Source organism: Eufriesea mexicana, unplaced genomic scaffold (assembly GCF_001483705.2).
Source record: "Eufriesea mexicana isolate 0111107269 unplaced genomic scaffold, ASM148370v2 scaffold172, whole genome shotgun sequence".
Lineage (NCBI taxonomy): Eukaryota > Metazoa > Arthropoda > Insecta > Hymenoptera > Apidae > Eufriesea > Eufriesea mexicana.
Window position 1 is genome coordinate 433,164 of NW_016908330.1, and position 20,309 is coordinate 453,472.

The window sequence follows — 20,309 nt, forward strand, 5'->3', positions numbered from 1 at the left end:
AAAAAAAAAAAAAAAAAAAAAAAAAAAACGAAATAAAAGTAAAGATAAAATCATTTTAAATTGTTATACTAAAAATCTCAATATTATATTGTTCGATAATTGTTACTCTAAAATGTTTAAGATTACAACGTGTGATTTTTATCGCGTGACAATAAATTTATCCAAATGATTTTAAGTTTAAAATATTAAGATATGTTTATATTACACGTTTTTATTCGGTACTTAGAAAATATTTATTTTACATAAAATTCTTTGAATAGTTTATTAAATTTAACGATCTTTCAGTATTATGACATTAGTATGTAACAATATATTATATATATAATCGAAAAATATAATCAAATTTAATCCCACAAATGATTAATAATTAATTCGTGTAACTCGGATAAATATTTAATATGTACGTAATCACCAGATGATCGTATTTATAACGTGATATTCGTATAATTAAATGTGTATTTAAATAAAAGAAAGTGTATTCGAAATATAGAAGATCGTGAACCTTTTAAAATAAAGAACTTAGATACAAAAATTGCATAAAAACTATATACCTCTTTTAAATAAAAATAAACTTACACAGATGACAAGGTACAAATATAAAAAGGTAATAAAACGTTAAAAAGTAAATAATTAAAATAAATTTCTACTGTATTTATTTGTTCGTTTGTTTCATAATAAACATTGTACTTATATCGGGAAATATACATTGCTAAATAACTTTACTTTTGCTAAACCGATATAAAAAAAAATATTTAATAAAAGATCAATATTTAAAGTAGATACTGAAAATTATAAAGGAATTGCCTTATTTACATTCTTTTGCAAAAACGTTAATGAAATTCGAAAAAAAAAAGTGAATATAATTATGTTCACACAGCTGAGTAAATGTGAAACAAAGACTGTAAATGGAATGTTAAGAAAAAAATATTACTATACAGAGAGTACTTATATTTTCATAATTACACTGTTATTACAGATCTATTCTATGAATGAGGATATAAATATCGGCAAAGTACGACTATAATTATTCAGAGAACATGAATTTTTAAGTAGAAAACCGCATTTCCAGCAAACAAATTTATTCCATAGATTACATTACAAAATATTACACCTCATTTTTTTCACGCTGGAACGCTGTTGCGAAAAACTATTCTTATCCGTATATTAACTTCGATTAAAATAGAGGTGCCTCAGTACTTCGCGCGTTTTTCTTCTTTTTCTACAATGCATATAAATTTCTTTCCCCTACATTGCAAATAGGCGGAAAGCTATTATTTCTTGCCAGAATTTCATTTCGCTTTACTAATTATATCTCTATAAATTCTTTGAGTTTACTCTCAGCAAGTAAAAACACATACGAACACAATATGTGACAATGAGAAAAATATGATCTTATCATAAATGTGATCATAATAAAAATTATAGATTCATATTGCGTTTCACGTGAATAAACATTCAAATTAAATGCGTAAAATTCAAACACCATTCCTCGTACGCACTTAACATTATAAAATGTTAATTCAGCAAGAGTAAGATCATTTTAGCTGTTTCAAAGCAAAGTCTACTTTTCAGCAAATGCAACAAAGTAAAGAACATTGTTTGTAGAAACTTTTGATTTCTGTAACAGCCCTTTTTATTTCTTGTCAACTGTTACTCGTATAGCATTATTATAGGGTATGTCAAATATTTATAACGTATGTATAGTGATACTTCGTTTACGCATTGCTTTTGCAACTTGTATTATTCGACTTGTCAATTACAACAGTTTAGTTGTATGAAATAGCTGTAAAAGAAAATGGAAAGAAATAATTTTATCTTCTTTTAACAATACAGTTTAATTCATATAAATTCATATAAGAAAATTACCTTGTTACTGAACACTTTAAGCTTCAGGTGTAGCTAAGGGGGCTTCTTTTTTTTCATCAATCGTAACAGCTTCTTTTTTATCACCAACTGGTTTATCACTTTCATCTGCTTCCTTTTTTGGAGCAACCTTAAATGTATCATATGTATATTCAACAATATTAAAAAAAAACAGTCCAATATAAACAATCTTATAATCTCCTTTTTTTAGCTAAAATGATCTTACAAATACTATAGTGCAAAAGTGCAAAGAAGAAAATCTATAAAAAAAAAGAAAAACGCTGTTTATGACAGATTTGATTGTATTTCCATATCTTTTATTTGTTACACGTTGAAAAAAAAAAATAAATATTAATATTTGTACAATTTATATGCAACATCTTAAAAACTATAGGATATTAAATATGATGCTGAAACGTATTACTGCACACGAACTATTTCCTATGTTACAACTATAATTTCAGGTCACACTAAGAAGTTATTAAAATATTATAAACAATTAATGTACTACATTTAGAAGTTTTACACTTTGCAGCCCAATGCAAATAATTTTGGTTACAGATAAGTTATACCCTCAATGGTAACATACATATGCTACATTAAATGCTCTTTCTATAATTTTCTATATATCATACTTCAACTTAAAAGCATTAAACATAACATTTACTATTATTTAGGCAGATTTATTACCTCCTCTTTACTAGCTTCATCAAAATTCTCCACTAAATCTGGTACTTCGTCATCTTCTTCCAATGTTGATTTACCAACTGTGCTCCCAGAAACTGTACTTGCTAATCGTTTCAACTGTGTAACACTTTCAGGACCCAGTTGACTTATTATTCCTGGTATCATGTCAGTTATTTGTTTGTTTTCGCCATGACCAGTAATGGCAAATGTGTTAGCAGATAAACCAGCCTGGGCTTTTGGATTATTAAAATGGATAACAGAACCATCATCCTTAATCATGTTAACCTCTTCTATGCCAGGTATCGTATTCACAGACAACTTTTTTAAACAACTTTGTAATTTCTTGTCATCTGTAGCAGCAGTAGCATGTACAACCTAAAAATATATTAAATATAGATAAATAATAATAAGTTGTATGCATGAAAGTTAAACATTCAATTAAAACAATTTCCTTTCTTATCAATTGTTATACCTTAATATAAAATATTCTTAAAAAATATCAAAAATTCGATTTTTGTTAAAAATATAAACATTATAATATTAATAATTTCACGTTAAATTACACATTTAATGGGTAAAATTAAAATTAAACTTAAAATTAATGTATAAAAAAGCTACAAAATCAAATACCGTTTGACATATTAAAAATAAAAGATCAAAACTACAAAAACAACATTATAAATAACAAACATGTGATAGTAATTTACTGAAAGAATTAAAATGTGTCTTACACGGATTACAAAGCTTTGGTATCGTACAAGAATAGTAATTGGTGGTTGTAAATTGAGCAACACTTTTCAGAAGGAGGCAAATCATAGATCGTTCAAGTGGCACTTGAAACATACACTTTTATAAACTTTTAAACTCGTGACGCGTCAATAATCCTGAGAATTCTATAAACTCTTGTTAACTTTCGAAATAAACCTATATACCTTCTTCTTGCGTCGGGGTGTTCCCTTACCGCCGATTCGTACTTGAGCTTGAAGCTTCTTCAACTTTTCGGGATTCATATTAACCTGCCTTTACGATGATCAGAATTTTTTGATCTTTGGTCGCAAAGTTTAAACAGACTACAAAACTGACGCAAAGTTTTATACAATAAAATGAATTGAACACGACCGGCGAGCAAACACGTGCTCCCTATTCACCGAAAGGATCGAGAAAATGGAAGTGTACGCTTCTTTAGCTCCTACGTCAGAGATAACTTCCGGCAGGGCAATGCTTCCGTTTAGAACTTAACTCAAAACACTGCATCGACTAATTGTAAATCGTTCTGTTCAAACATAAAGTAAATATAAGTTAATTCGATAAATCGAAATTTCACACAAAATATTTTGCTGAGTTGAAAGATCCATTTTAGCTGTGAATCACTATTTCATATAATAGTTCATCTGAACATGGAGGTTATGGAAACCATCATATTATAACATACGACTTCGAAGAAAAAAACTTCATAAATGGTGTTATAATAGAATTAAGAAATATCGTATAATGATATCTGAAAAAATTACTATAATCTAATAAAAATGAACTATTAAATAAGTGTAACAATCGTAAATTATTGAAGTTATTTGAAAATTGATCAAATTTAGTACAAAATAAGGCGCGAATGTAAAGTTCAAAATTAAACATTGTAATTGTATTTGACATATTCTATTTTTCGAACTAATTGGCAACTTGTATTTCTGTCACATCGAGAGAAAGACGAATAGAGGTGTAATTTATAACAATAATATATATTTGCATATTTCTTTTTATGCATGATCATTTGATATTTCTTTATTCTACAAAAAAATGTTAGTTATCTAATAGGTGTATTGGCAAATAATTTGTGACTACAAATACTTTAGATGCATAATTTATTTTAAGATTCATAAAACAAAGGAAGTTTTATTAAATAATGTAAATATGTTTTAGCTCTTACATAACAGCATTCAATTTAAAATATATATTTACAATATATCACATTCTTATATAACAATAATTTAGCATGCTGTTGACAATAATATAAACATAACTTTTCATATATTCACTTCCAATAAATTAATTAACAAATATATTGCATAATTGAAAATGAAATTTTTTAATGAACAGAAGATACTGATTTTGTGATGTGATATGATTATTTTTCATATCATGAAAATATGAATCATTTATTCTATGAGAAATCTTTATTTCTCTAATTTGTATCTTTATAAAAAGATATAATAAAATTAGGTCAGTCTTTAATTCTTTAAAATTAATTTAGAAACTATTTCCAAAGAAAAAACACTTCTTTTAATTCTTCTAATTTAAGTATTCATTTCATGTAAAATTTAAGGTATGTCTTAATTACCTTTTTAACATATATTAAATTATTTAATATTCAAAATATAGCAAGTTACTCATGAAATCATGTTACATTTGTTTCTCTTTAGTGATAAATTTTCCTCAAAAGATCTTGTACCTTATTTAATCAATAATAATAGGAAAGTGAAAATTTGGTAATATAAATACAAGTATTACAAAATTTAATAATTTTTTAATAATGCTATTTTCCTCCATCTATGACTTGTTTCATTTTTTACATGACCAAATTCAAATCTAATTCTGAGCTCACCAATTTTTGATATTGGTAAAATGTCTGGAATCCATTCGATTAAGAATGGAGTTGGTTCAACTTGATTTGGAGAAGTATTTCCTGCAAAATAAAGTGAAATACTTACGATATTTATAATTAATTACTGTTTTAAGTATACATTAATTTGTAAACTATATTTTTTTAAACATTTAGTTCTTACCAACTTTCAAATATGTTTTTAATTCTAAAGGCTTAATTAACGCATTATTATTAGTTTTTTTATATCGATCGATTTCTGTTTCCTCCCTTTTATACAATTCATATGTACCATCTGCGTTTTGAACGAAACTTCTCGTAATTTCCAAAGGTATAAGAGGTGTTTCAAAAATACTTTTGACATGTAAAATATTAGTAATTTGCCATGTATATTTAGTAAAAGTACCTAATGGTACCCCATCTTTTCTAACAAATGCCGTTGTTGAATTTGGCAAACGTTTTTTTTTACCACCACAAGATATTCTTTCTCGTAAACAGTCAAAAAATATTTGAGGTACATGAAATACTAAGGGATCTGGTTTTCCATCAAACTGAAAATGCATAGTTTGATTTATTCTTTCCGTTATCGATGCGAGCCACTTAATAAAAGGTAAATTTATATTAGCTTCATCCAAATCTTCACAAAGATTTTGATATTTCTTAACAATATGTAACTTCGTTTTAGCTTTTCTCGGTTCTATTGAACTTAAATTATTCAGACTTGTGGTATTTGTGCTTGTTGGTTTGTCATCTCGTTTTCGTTTTGTCGAAATGGGCTGTTGTATATTATTACTTTCTGTATTTGATATATTTCCAGTATCATATTGTACTAACATGTTTTTATCTACTATTTTTACACTACTTGTATTTGAAACAGTATTAGTATCAATTAACTTCATATTATTCACATCCAAAATAGCATTTGTATCAAGAACCTTTAAAGTTCCAGTATTTAGTATTTTTATATTATTATCATTTAATATATACTGACTATTATTAAGCACATTATATTTAGAATCTATACTTGTCTGATCATCCATTATTTTAACAGTGTTTCCATCAAGTTGTACACCATCTTGATTGATTACTTCTAAATTATTCACCTAAATTTCAGATGAATTTGAATGTTTTAATCAATTTCTTTTAATGAAATGTCTTATATATAGGAGCTAAAAATGTAATAAAGTCTTACTTGTGATATCATATTATTATCTTCTAATAAGGTACGATCACATTCTACTTCAATATTTTCAACAATACTATGTGGTAAGATTGTAGACTCTAAATTCATTGAATCCAAATCTAATCTATTTCCATCTAAACTTTGGACTGTTAAAGTATCATCTCGAAATATTAAAAGATGTGTATCTGTATCATCTGTAGTTAAACTATCAAGATCTAAAAATTTGTTGTATAATGAATATCTAGTTACACTTAATTTTATGTATGATTAGGATGAATCTCCTTACCAATGCCTACTATTTTATCTTGTTCATCATTTTGCAATACTGTTGTTAATGGCTTTGATATATTTAAATCATTCTGATCTAAATTGATATAATAACTGAATTCTTCTGACAGCTTTGCATCACTAGCAAATGCACAAATACAAGCATAGAAATGTACACAGCGTTTATTCTGAGAAGATTGAGCTACATCTGGTTTATCTCCTGTTGATTTTGCTACACCCTAAATTAGTTTGTAATACTGTTAATAATATTGTAATTATACATAATATAAATTTAAATTAGTCTCTTGATACTTACTTTATATGTGGAACAAGAACAAAAATAACGATGTTCAATTCTATCTTTCAATTTTGTAACAAAAAGAGAAAAGTGAAGATAACCTAGTGGATGTTTTGGTGAAGCCTTACATTTCACTGCCATTATATTTTTAGACACACGCTGTACTAAAGGGCCTGAAGTTTCTGTAGCAAGTAACCAAATTTCTTGCTTCATTTCATTATTTACATTTAAAGATGACAGAATAGAATTTCTTAAAGTTAATGGCTGTGCTTCTGCATAGCATCTTAAGGCTGCCTGTATATGCTGGCATGCAGAGGCAGGCACACTGGACGAATTTTTTTCCTATAAAAGAAGATATTACAATTTCTTCAACATAGAGCTAGTTATTATTATTTACAGTTCTGATAATATATATTTTTCAATTCGTAAAACTTACATGACATTTAAGAACACTAGTGTCAAAACTTCTTTCACAGCTATCAACAAAACATAATGCATTGGACTGTGAAATAAGTGTTGTCATTTCATTAGAAATTGTAGCATTTATTAATGGTAATTGAACAAATCCACGATAGTCTGGACCTTTATCGCGTACTCTAACAGAAAAAACTTGAGCAGTTGTGCCCGTAATAAGTTTACATGCTTCTGTTGATAATTTTCTCTTTTCTCCAGGTTCCTTAAATACTGCATCACAATATTTGTTTTTACAACACAAACCACGAGAACCATTATAAGTTCCACATTTTGGACATTTACGAATTCCACGTAATGTAGCTTTACCTAAGTCAGATAATAGCTTCCTCAAACGCTCCTCATTAGACATAGCTAAACAATATTATGGTTGTTTTAATAATATATGAGAATACCTTACTAAGAAACAATATATATATGTAAGATAGATTATTATTTAATTCCATAATGTTTTATATTTAAAATTTAATGTCATCATGTTTAATATTACTGTTAAATGTTAAATAATGTATAATTATAATTTTTAATTATCATATGACTATTGCAAAATATTTTCATAATAACAAAAATATGTAAATAAAATATACATTATAGTTATATAAACATTATATTTATATATTTTTTATATTAGTTTTATATTTTAAAAATATTATTACAAACAATGTTTAATTTCGTAATTATTGATATAAAGTCCTATAATGTGCTACATATAAAGATCATTGAATATAAAAGATTCAAATAACATTTACATTTTCGCATTAAGAAAATATTAATTAAACTTTTACTAAACACTCAGGTATTGTTCTACATGACACATTTTACGAATTCTGAATGATATACATATTAAAGATATGAAGCTTTTATCTACTCTTACCTTTTACAACAAAACTAATGGTTATAATAAGAAAAAAGAATGATGTGCCTTTCACTGAGAATTATGTTACAGAAAAGTTTGCTTTTGATAGTAAATAAATAAAGCTCATCTCAATTCCAAATTACTAGCATTTACGACAGAGGGCATTCCTCTCCACGCAACATTAACCCAAATTCACAGAACTAAATAATTCCTCAATTACCCTTAATTCATAATACTACTGCAAGAATAGTTCATATTTATTGAAATGTAATATTTAGCAGATTCTTCAATTTTTTCTTATAATTATTTTAAATAATTGTAAAACGTTATTGTTTTTTTTAATAATTAAATTAATTTTACTATCTGCCATCCTTTTTCCATTGTTTAATTAAATACATATATGTGGATAAATAAAAAATACACATTTAAAATCTCATATATGAGTTTTTATTATATATTCATATATGACATATGTGAGAAAATATTTTTATAACCACATATTCTTCTAAATATTTGAAAATTACTTTCGGAATTAATTAATTTATTTAAGTGATAAATCAAATACTTATCTGCATAAACTATCTATTTTTCTTAAATAGCAAATAAATTATTATAGATTGATATTTCTTCGTGTTATATATTCAGTGTAAAAACCAAAATAGAACAATCATGTAAGTATAGCCTGAAATTTCGAAATTCTACTTATGTTTACAGTGTATAGGTATCAAGTCACATAGGCATGTTTAGCAAAGTTTTGTATTGAATGTAAAGTATTTTTAAAGAGTAATTTAATTAAACAATAAACGATTAGTAACATATATTGTGTTATAAAAAGTGATACAAAAGTATTAATCGAGTAGTCATAATATATAACAAAAAATAAATATATAATACATTTAACCTCTAAATATGAAACAGCTTTCAATAATATTGATGAATCTTATTTAACAGGATTTCGGAAGAAATATAGACCGTGAATAATATTTATATAATAATTGAATGGTATCTATTATGTTTATTTAATTTAGATAATTAATGTTATTTTTTATATTAAATTTCAATTGTCATTAAGGTTACATTGTCATTATTTTTAACAAACTTTTGAAATCATATCTCATATGTATTTATATTTTGATATCTTTAAATACATTATTGATAGATTAATGATTTACAAAAGGTGAAATCATAAAAATTATTATAAAGTAAATAAATATGACGGCGGCGATTAAAACGTTGTGGAAGCAAGCGTTAAATACATTTGAAGAACGGAGTAATGTTGGATTCAAACTTTGTCAAAAAAACTTTGACAAATTGCGGAATCTAATGAACAAAATTACAGCTGAAGATGTAAACCTAAATGAACAGGTTCTTGATTTTATACAAGCGCAACATGCACCAATGTGGGTTATTGACATATTCGAAAACAAAGACTTTGCTATTTCAATTTTTATATTGAAACATGGATTTACAATGCCAATACATGATCATCCTGGAATGTATGGTTTTTTAAAGGTGTGTAATACTTTTTTTTTTTTTAACATAATATTATGTTAATGATATTGTAACATTCATTATTAATGATAGATTTTATTATTGATTAATTATTTCTGTTTAAGATCATATAAAATTATAGTTTTTATTTTGTTTGGAAATGTAGGTAATCAGTGGTGTAGTCCAAGTAAATAATTATACCTTAAAAGCAAATGAAGATCATACAATTAGATTGAACAAAGAAGTAATGGCATTTAGACACAAACCAATATCTTTACACAGTAATTCGCCTGCTTGTACTCTTACACCAAGAGATAAAAATTTGCATGAAATTACATGCATTGAAGGTCCTGCTGCATTTTTGGATATACTTAGTCCTCCTTATGATGTAGATGATTCTGGGAAAGGTCCAAGACCATGTACTTTTTTCAAAACTGTTAGTAGTTCCAAATTATGTACAGATTCATCAGACATAGTAGAGGAAGTTAAATTGGTGGTTATTAAGGGTCCACCAGATTTCTATTCTGGAAGTCTTAAATATACAGGACCACCTTTAATGTAACCTAAAGTACCAAAAAATACTTCTTGTTCCATTTGTTAAAAAATTTTGCATTTTATTACATTAATTTACAATTGTAATTATATTATATATTTTTAAGAATGTTTAAATTCTAATGAAATGTATAATATTGGTGTTTATCTCTTGTATCTCTTTGCAGATATAGAAATATATAAATACACATATATTATTTAGATAAATTTAATATAAACAAAAATGATACAAAATTTTTATATTTTGCAATATTAGTTTATCATTAACATAGTTTATTTTTATTTATTATTAATTTTAGATTGAAATTAAATGTAATTTTTAATTGCATTCTTACTGATTTTTGTATATTATAGAGTTACCTGTATAAAAATTACAAGTGTGAAATAATTACATTATATTTGCTATTTCATTAATATATAGAGTAAGGATGTAAACAAAAAATGTATTATAATACACTTTATATGTAATTGCATAATTAAAAAAACCATATAATATTATTAATAAATTGCATAATTAAAAAACCATATAATATTATTAAATAAAAACAAAAGTTTTATTTGTATAAAAAATGTGATACTTACTTATATCACATGATATTTAAGAAATAGGTTTATCATCTCTGTTGTAAAAAAATATGCATTACATTTTGATGTATATATTCTAATATTTCAATTTAATTATCTATATAGTTCTTATAGATCAAGTAGTTCAAGTTCTATATATATATACACATTGTGCAATATATACATATATCGTACTTAATAATACAATTTATATTTAAAAAGTTTAATAATAAATATATTTATGTATTATATTGTCTTTCTTTAAAATACTCTTGTGATACCAGAGTTTTTATCATATAACAATCACATCTCATCAAAGATAATGGTCTTTTTTAAAAAATAAAGAAATACATATAATTTTTCTTTTTATTAAAAACAAGAAATGCTTATATACACAAAATTGTAAAATTAAACATTTAAGTTATTGTGTACATACATCTTAATTTAACTTTTTGTTAAGACCTAAAAAAGATTAGATTAATTAGACTTAAGTATTAATTAAAAAATTATGTAGCAAGTTAATCTGTTGATTATCGTGTATATTACTTATTTATCTAGGTATAAAAAGAAACACAATTTATTGATTAAAATTGATATTTACTAGTTTCTTATATCTACAGCAAAAGAAAGCATTTACATAAAATTAAATTTTATACCAAAACTGTTTTATTTAATATATATTAATATATAAATCAGTACCTAATTCAAAACTTATCTATAATAGAAATAAATTCTTCTCTAAAGACTGTATCCCTTTTTACATTAGTAATCAAAATGTGAATAATTCCTAAAAACTTATCTATTTTGAATGCACAGAAAACTTGTGCTGTATTAACTTCATAAAATATACAGTTTTTTTCATCAATAAACTACAGATTTAGCATAGTAGATGACGATCTTTTTGTCACATAATTATTTCAAATCGAGGAAAATACATTTGTATTAAAGGTATCAACATATCTTAAATCTTACTTACTATGCAAGGAAGGATGAGTGAACACTATTGTAACTTTCCTAACAATTAAATTTAAGCAATATAACATTTCCATTTTAGATGTTCTTTGTCAGACAGATAATAATTTACTAATTATATTTATGTATATGACAATTTCGTACGCGCGCGCCCATATGTGAATATATGTAACTTACGTATTTGCTAGACCTGATTAAAGTACCCACAAACTTATATTCTTACATAAACTTAATACGCTGGACATCTCTTTTTATAATGAAAGTACACTATGAAATTTAGTTTTTCTAAAATACTTTAGAAAGTACATTTAGAGATGTACTGTCTTTCAATAGTATTCTCCCAAGAACCTATTTCTGTGTATATATCATTTGTTCGGTTGGTCTCAGAATTTTATTGTCTTCCATATTGTGCAACATTATTTTCTGTATAATCCATTATACGACGTTGACATTGTCTTATGTATTGTTGTTGTTTATGGTAAATCTTGAATGCACCCTTTATTGTTATAAATGCTATACCTCCCTGCAAAAATACAATTTTAAATGCACATTTTAAATAAAATTTAAAGTAACTGTTTAACTAATGATAAGGAAATCTAATACATACAAGTAATGTCCTTTGAAAGTTAGAATGTATACTCCCAAAAAATATTTTTCCACATATGCTGGCAATACTAGGTAATAGAAGTGCACCACAAATGATACGGGCTATTGATACTGAATCACTCATAGGTGGTACATTTTCAGATTGTACTCTATCATCATAGATATGATCATCACTACCATAACTAAAATAACAAAATTTTCATATGAAATTTTGTACATACCTACTAGCAAAAAATTGCCGCAAAATAGGAATCTCATATGCGTGTCGCCTTAAAAGATGAAGTGCTAGTTTTTCCCATCTCAACATTTTTCCCAAAACTAATGTTATTGGAATAGTTGGCAAACCAACTAGCAATATCAAAGGATCCGCTCGCTCCATCATAGCTAGACCATCCTTATGACCAAATACTTGCATTACTGTTACTGCTCCATATGTTACAGCTATCCAATATATACATGCAACAGCTATACTAGTTGAAATAAATGGGCAAATCCAAAAAATTACTCCATCAATAGTATCCAGTACAACTACTAACGGTCCTGTAATAAATGTAATCATATTATAATATTATAATGTCTTAACATTTAAATTACGAAGTTAAACTATAAGTTAAGTACCATAACAGTTTATATCAGTAATAAGTTTAAATGAAATTATTGTGAAATAAGTATATATTAAAATAACTAACCCATATTTGGATGTACAATAATATATTCTGTATTACACTGTGGACATGCTACACGTGCATCTGCATGTCCTTTCTGTTTTTCATCAACCCATCTTTGTATACATCCCTGATGAACCCATTTTGTTGAACCACGACAATGACATGGTTTTACCCATGAAGCAGTTGCATCATCTTCATCTGTTGCAAAGCATACCCAACAATATCTTTTGCTGAATTACAAAAGAAAATTTAGTTAAGAAACATAAATTGAAATTTTATTTTTTGTGTATAAAATTGTAACTTATATTAATATACATACTCCTCTTCTGTGTTTATTGCTGGTGCACTAATTTCTGGTTGGTTTTGGGAAGATGTTCCATCAATAACATCACTAGGTTGTGCATTGTTTGTAGATTCTGACAATACAACAGGTAATGGTTCCTCATCTGATATAGGTGCTGCAGGTTGAGCATCAAACATTTCTTTAACAAAGTATATTGATTAGTATCTTAAAATTTAACAAATAGTAAAAATGAGAGTACAATTAATTATGGTCCCTTTTCCTATGATAAATACTGCAATTAGTTAGATTTCAAATGTAGATATTAACTTATGAAATTTTTTTATGTATTGTAATATTTCTAAAAATTCTAAAGTTTCATAATTCTGATACAACAGAATTGATAGAATAGAAAAACTATTAAAAGTACATATATGCATATAAATAAATTTTACCATTATTTGATGCAATAATTTGTTGTTGTATATTTCTTCTAATTGTTCTCAATGCATTGTTTATGCTTTGAAGACGAGCAATATCATTTGCAGCAGTAGATTCTCTACGAATACGTGTTATCCTAATTGAAATGTTTGGCATTTTATATTAAGATATTCAGTATTGCCTCACTATGTTATACCTGAAAAAATAATAGTTATCATTCATATAAAAATAAATGTTATTAATTTATTAAGTATTTTAAATATATGGAAACATGTATCTGATGACATTTACAAAATAATAACAAAATATATGTACACATAAATCAATATAATTATTAATAATTATATTATACTGGTATGAAATTGCAGAAATTTCAAGGACATTGCATAATAACATGCATAGATATGCGTACTTTTATTGCATATTAAAATAAATTTTTTATTTAAAGTACAATTACCTTTCCAGACATTTTTTTATTCAGCAGAGTATACATCTTTATTTATATCACAAAATGACGAAAATAAATTTCAAAAATATATCGAAAACTGTATTTAAATGCTTCTTTTAATATTTTGAATAAAACTAATGTCATATAGTTAAAATACAATGTTAATACATTACAAGACCATTTTGTTACTAACACGTCATAGTGAATTTGATCACTCACAGGTTGATAGAGATTATTGCAAACTAAAGTAATATAACGCACATATAATTCGAATAATACAAACTTTATCAAGGAAATAGTTCTATTCAAACACAGGTTATACAAGTGGGGACTGACATAAAAATTTGATATCATATGTTAGTGATGTAAATACATTATTGAAATCAAAAGTAGTAATTTTTACCTGACCCAACGTTCATAAACAATTTACTGTTACACATTTATGATGAAGTGATAAGACAATAGACATTTTTTAAATATACAATGTAAAATAAAAGTGACAATGAAAATAATTTGGTTACGTAGCAATCTTTGTTAATATTTTGTAACTCTAATAGAAAAAATTGTTTCTGTCCACATAAAGTAAATTAATTTTGTTTTTACTCTTATTGGCAACGATTAAAAGTTGGCGAAATTGTTGTTTATAGTAACAATATGTTAATGCGAAAATTCGCCAATGAAATATATCGCCGAACTTCACATCAATATCAGACACTATTTCCACTGGCTTTTTAATTTTTTTTCTTAATTTTTGAAATGAATTTATTTATTAAAATTTATACACATATGAAACAGTAAATTTTTGCAATTGTTTAAATTATTTTGATCTTTTAGATACTTACTGATTTCGTTTTTTATTTTTCTGAGATTTGTGATTTACATTGTTTTATTATTTTCAATTTTCAGCGCCATCTTCAAAATGATTATTATTATAAATTTATTATATGATTTAAGGATTCTACAACAAATTATCTAGATTATAAAAATTATTTTTATTTATTCATTATTTTCATATTAATTCCATTGTATATACTACTACAAATAACAGTTTGCAATTCTAGTGACGTATCATCGCATAGATTGTCAACTATCAAATTTACTGAGTTTATAATTGTTATCTTAAGTATCGAATAAAAAAAATTTAAAAATTTATGTTAGACATACAGTGTGTAAATTCTATATAAGATTTTTAGAAGATTAATTATAATCATTTATGTTTATAAACGTTAAATGAAAGTGCATTGTGATAAAAAGAAAATAATCCATATTGGAATATTTATAACTGCAAGTAGCAATTAAACATTGTCATCTTGGTATATAAATGATCATTTTAAAAAAAGCGAAAACAAATATTATAGATTGTTGTCTAGAATGTCTACATTGAATATGTGGTTGTTTGATAATGAAATATCAGATTTCTCGTAATTATAAAACATTTATTATTGTTTTCACCTTTTTCATAATCTAAACATGTTCTCCATCATATCGAATTTATGGAAAATTTTAGAGGATACTATAGGTAAAAATATAGTTCCATATGTATATATAAATAAATATTATTGACATCAATAATTTCCAATTAAAAAAGTATATTATTATAGGCATGTTTAAATAATAAAGATTGTATGTATAATAGTTATTAAATTAACAATTTACTTATTAATTTTATTGTATGAATATTGTATATAAAAATTATATAATGAATAATGCTAATATTTTTTTTAGTTGAATACATTGACGTGGATTTTATACTTTGGTTATCATGGCTTCTAATGCCACTTTTAATAACATTTTTACTTCCACTTATAATTGTGGTATTATTATATTTAACTGCATTAATATTATACGTATACAAGTTACACAGGTGAGTTTTTATTAATTTAAGCATATATCAATGATAAATAATTTTTTGTTTTACTTTGTTTCCATAGAGTTAGATTAAGAAATGCATATGGGACAGATTGGAGAAATGCAGCTCGTAATGTAGTAGCTGCAGTTTGGGATGCTCATGGTTGGATTTGGTATGGTATGTTATATCAAATTAATTAAGTAATATTTATTTTCACAATCTTTATATATTCTTTTTTAATTACTAAGATAACTTTCAAACAATATATTTCAATTTTATTGTAGCTGTATCTGTACATAATTATAGCTATAGATATAATTATATATGATATATTTCATATGTAGTAAGCACAATTATAAATTATGAACCTTTTATATAGGGTACGAAGTAGTTGGGCTAGAAAATATACCAAAAAATGAATCAGTACTTTTTGTGTACTACCATGGAACTATTCCCATAGATCTTTATTACTTCATATCCAAAGTATTACTTCTAAATTCAAGACTAATTCATACTGTAGCAGATAGATTTCTTTTTAAATGTCCTGGGTGGTCTATTATTTCCGATGTATTGAAAGTTATACCTGGTACAGTTCAAATATGTTCTAATATTTTAAAAGAAGGTAACATGCTTGCTATCTCACCTGGTGGTGTATATGAAGCACAGTTTGGAGATTTTTATTATCAATTAATGTGGAAGAAACGAGTTGGTTTTGCAAAGGTTGCATTGGATGCTAAAGTGGTATGTTATTTTATTATACCTTTCTGCTTTATTTGCATCATTCTGAAATATTAATATTTTTGTAACAGTGCGTAATACCTTTGTTTACAAAAAATATTAGAGAAGCATTTAGAACAATAAGTTGGGGTAGAAGAATGTGGTTGAGAATATATGCTGCTACCAGATTTCCTTTTGTACCTATTTATGGTGGTTTCCCTGTAAAATTAATAACATATGTTGGTAAACCAATTCCATATGATGGAAATCTTACACCAGAGCAGTTACAAATGAAGGTAATGAACACACACACTCAAATTTCTTAGTTAAATTTAAAATAAAATAGATAATTATAAGATATAGAGAGCAAAGTGTTTTAGATTTATTATTTTTATTTTCAGGTTGCTGATGCATTAAATAATTTAATAAGTCAACATCAAAGAATACCTGGAAATATATCATTAGCTTTATTAGAAAGAATATATTCTCCAAAGAAAGAACAATGATAATTTTTAACATTTATTCCATTATTATAACATTTTGTCTTATAGTCTGAAGTGAAAAGAAATTTAAAAAATACCATACTTTTTTGAATTTTTAAGATTTACAGCTTTAATTTCTGGTGCTAAATTTAGTAATGATTAATAATGAATTTTTTTTACATTTAAAGTTTATGTAAGCTAAAAAAATGTTGATTTTGCAACAGTGAAATAGTACTTATTTTTTAGATATAACAACTTATTTGCCTTTTTAATTATTCAGTAAACATTTTATATATTTTATCTTAATTTATTGATGATATAATATTATTTTTTATATATAGATACATATATGACATGAATTATTAATATTCATAATCTTATACACATATCTGAGGATAGTCTTTAACTTCTTTTTCAAGAATTATAGATATTTTTATTGCGATTAGAATTCTTAATATTAATACTTTGTAAATATATTTTCTGCAATGAGAATTTATTGTATAATTGTGATCTGTTAATAATTCCATACAATATTGTACAAGTACTTATATACATTTTTTTATTTATTATCTTTATACATAAAAATAATAAAGTTCATGAAAGTCTATATTTATATTTCTCAAAAGAAGTTACTTAATTTTAATGTTATTTTACAATAATAGTTCTAGTCTTTTCTTCAAAATTTGATTACTTCAAAAATTTAGAATCAAAATAAATAAATAAATATAATTTATTTCAATTAAATCAGTTATATAATTTTTTTGTTGATTATATAATGATAAGAAATCAATAAATTAATATTTGTTTTAAATTTGCCGGAATCGGAAATGTTGGCATCGATCGTCATGTGTTACCGGAAGATCTGAAGCGCAGCGAACCTAACGGCGGCTTTTCCAGTTAAAATTTCTTTCCCGAGGGTATCTTCAGATACCTTGTTATATTCATCGAACGGCATTGGAGTGGCCTCGTTTTTTGCAGATAGTAGGATCACGTTTATGTGAATTCTGCTTAGCGGTTCAAATTATCCATTTTCCTATAATAAAATTTACTTACTTCTTCGTTAGGAATCCTATTTCTGTGACATAAAATACATAGTCATGGGCGTGGATGTGGAAGTTCTTTCTCCCGGAGACGGTAATTATTCTGTACACGATATTCTGCAATCTTTCACTTTTCTTTTTCGATTGCTTTTTCTTTCTTTTCGAGTCACACCTTCGTAATTCTTTTATTGTTTGACGTTAATCGAATCTTCCTAATTGTATTATAATTAAAATATGCCGGAAGGTTTAGTCTAGGAGATTTATTTACAACGTGAAAATCGGTGAAAAGCATGCTTTACCGATGATCCGATCCAAATAAGGTGATTTCGGTCTTTACTTAATACGTGTAGCAAATGTACAAAATTTTGATAATTTATACTTTTCATTTATAATGCAACATTTCTTGTAATATTTTATCTGTCTAGGTCAGACATATCCGAAATCGGGACAGACCGTAGTTGTTCATTATACAGGTAAACATTTAAACAATTTTTGATATTATATTATGTATGTTAAAAGTTGGTTTCAACAATAATAAAATACTTTTAATGTCGTGTTTGAAATTCATTTGACTCTTAACATATATTTATATTAAGTAAAATAATATTGTTTCTAATTTATATTATATTTTATGAAAGTCTAATAGTTACTTATGTAATAGGTACCCTCAACAATGGAAAAAAATTTGACTCTAGTAGGGACCGTGGGGTACCATTTAAATTTAAAATAGGTAAAGGAGAAGTTATTAAAGGCTGGGACCAAGGAGTTGCTCAAATGTGTGTTGGAGAACGTGCTAGGTTAACTTGTTCACCAGATTTTGCCTATGGTAGCCGAGGACATCCTGGAGTATATCCTTTAATACAATATAAACATGTGTAGCATTATCAACTTTTATTTCTATATAATTGCTATTTCCATAGCAATATAGCAAATATGTCAGCAAAAAAAGTCAAATTTTATAATTCCTTTAATGATGTTCATTTAATGATGTAGTCATGATGTGTATTAATTTTAATTAATTCTTATATTTTATGAAATATTTATATATTATTAATAATGTTATTTTATAGTTATCTTTTAATTGTGAATGTATGATTAATGTTTTTTTCTTTTTTCTATTGCAGTGCAGAAGAGCAGAATAATTAAATGATTCATTTATAAATATTTTATATTAAATTATATTTTCTAGTTATCATTGGTATTATTTGAATTTTTGTTTTCTAGTAGCAGAAGATTTAATTAAGTTATAAACTGTATCAAAAGATCAGTTTTAATAATTACATAGGTAATTATTTTCCTTGACATAGACACACTATTCCTCCAAATGCTGTTCTCATCTTTGATGTGGAATTATTGAAGGTGGAGCCTTGAAAAGATTTTCAGGGTGTATCAAATTGACTGCACACATCAGAACCACAGATAATTAAACGCTTCAAATTACATTATGTTAAGTAGTCATTGCATGAATGGTATGTCTTACATACTAATCTTAATTTGATTGCTCATAAAGACAAAAAGTAAAAAAGAAAATTTTTTAAATTCTGTGTTTCACAATTGCACATTTATATAAACTACGAATTATTATTGTACAGAAATCATCAATGACCAATTAATGTGAGATATTAGAACAGTTTAATCATTCTTTTACATTTGTAATAAGATTAAAATTTACATTACTCGATTTGAGGCTGTTTGCATTCCTATTATGAGTAATTGAATTAAATAAATCTTGAAGCATTCAACATATAATCCAACATCTGTGTTCATTCCAATTACTTAGTACTTGGTAAACTATCACCTGGGTATTTTGTACAAAATCTTTCAATGATGCAAAAAGAAATAATTGTACCGGTAATGTAATAGTATGAATCTTTACACAGAAGAATTCAATAAAAAAAATTGTCTTGTCTTCAAGTATATGAATATATTTATTAGCCCATTGTTAACATTTTCTATATACATATGCTATTTTAAATAA

General features: G+C 25.6%; 6 protein-coding genes across 7 annotated transcripts; 3 read left to right on the forward strand and 3 right to left on the reverse strand.

The window, feature by feature from the left end:
* Positions 1-1,070: 1,070 nt before the first annotated feature.
* bic (bicaudal) lies at positions 1,071-3,731 on the reverse strand. Its single transcript, XM_017910783.1, has 4 exons — positions 3,483-3,731; positions 2,554-2,925; positions 1,867-1,993; positions 1,071-1,783 (listed from the first exon to the last, which is right to left on the reverse strand). Exons 1-3 carry the CDS (start codon positions 3,558-3,560, stop codon positions 1,883-1,885), a joined length of 561 nt encoding a protein of 186 aa, XP_017766272.1. The 5' UTR covers positions 3,561-3,731; the 3' UTR covers positions 1,071-1,783; positions 1,867-1,882.
* A 1,329-nt stretch (positions 3,732-5,060) lies between these two features.
* On the reverse strand, positions 5,061-7,717 carry LOC108555229 (uncharacterized protein C2orf42). Its single transcript, XM_017910785.1, has 6 exons — positions 7,331-7,717; positions 6,913-7,236; positions 6,616-6,835; positions 6,339-6,544; positions 5,331-6,249; positions 5,061-5,230 (listed from the first exon to the last, which is right to left on the reverse strand). The coding sequence occupies exons 1-6, from the start codon at positions 7,715-7,717 to the stop codon at positions 5,061-5,063; spliced, it is 2,226 nt and encodes a 741-aa protein (XP_017766274.1).
* A 1,485-nt stretch (positions 7,718-9,202) lies between these two features.
* LOC108555230 (2-aminoethanethiol dioxygenase) lies at positions 9,203-10,274 on the forward strand. The gene is made up of 3 exons (XM_017910786.1): positions 9,203-9,223; positions 9,399-9,733; positions 9,879-10,274. The coding sequence occupies exons 2-3, from the start codon at positions 9,434-9,436 to the stop codon at positions 10,272-10,274; spliced, it is 696 nt and encodes a 231-aa protein (XP_017766275.1). The 5' UTR covers positions 9,203-9,223; positions 9,399-9,433.
* Positions 10,275-11,825: 1,551 nt separating this feature from the next.
* LOC108555225 (E3 ubiquitin-protein ligase MARCH5) lies at positions 11,826-14,347 on the reverse strand. The gene is made up of 7 exons (XM_017910781.1): positions 14,253-14,347; positions 13,810-13,991; positions 13,394-13,556; positions 13,096-13,304; positions 12,628-12,946; positions 12,408-12,555; positions 11,826-12,323 (listed from the first exon to the last, which is right to left on the reverse strand). Exons 2-7 carry the CDS (start codon positions 13,949-13,951, stop codon positions 12,192-12,194), a joined length of 1,113 nt encoding a protein of 370 aa, XP_017766270.1. The 5' UTR covers positions 13,952-13,991; positions 14,253-14,347; the 3' UTR covers positions 11,826-12,191.
* A 1,366-nt stretch (positions 14,348-15,713) lies between these two features.
* Positions 15,714-17,315, forward strand: LOC108555231 (transmembrane protein 68). Its single transcript, XM_017910787.1, has 6 exons — positions 15,714-15,762; positions 15,969-16,107; positions 16,175-16,269; positions 16,472-16,833; positions 16,902-17,105; positions 17,211-17,315. The coding sequence occupies exons 1-6, from the start codon at positions 15,714-15,716 to the stop codon at positions 17,313-17,315; spliced, it is 954 nt and encodes a 317-aa protein (XP_017766276.1).
* An 884-nt stretch (positions 17,316-18,199) lies between these two features.
* Fkbp12 (peptidyl-prolyl cis-trans isomerase Fkbp12) lies at positions 18,200-20,134 on the forward strand. 2 transcript variants are annotated; one of them, XM_017910774.1, is made up of 5 exons: positions 18,200-18,272; positions 18,356-18,425; positions 18,757-18,804; positions 18,993-19,179; positions 19,645-20,134. In XM_017910774.1, exons 2-5 carry the CDS (start codon positions 18,389-18,391, stop codon positions 19,700-19,702), a joined length of 330 nt encoding a protein of 109 aa, XP_017766263.1. In that variant the 5' UTR covers positions 18,200-18,272; positions 18,356-18,388; the 3' UTR covers positions 19,703-20,134. The 2 variants fall into 2 exon arrangements, with proteins under 2 accessions (XP_017766263.1, XP_017766261.1); XM_017910772.1 differs by having other exon boundaries at positions 18,208-18,425; positions 19,645-20,132.
* The last annotated feature ends 175 nt before the right edge of the window (positions 20,135-20,309 follow it).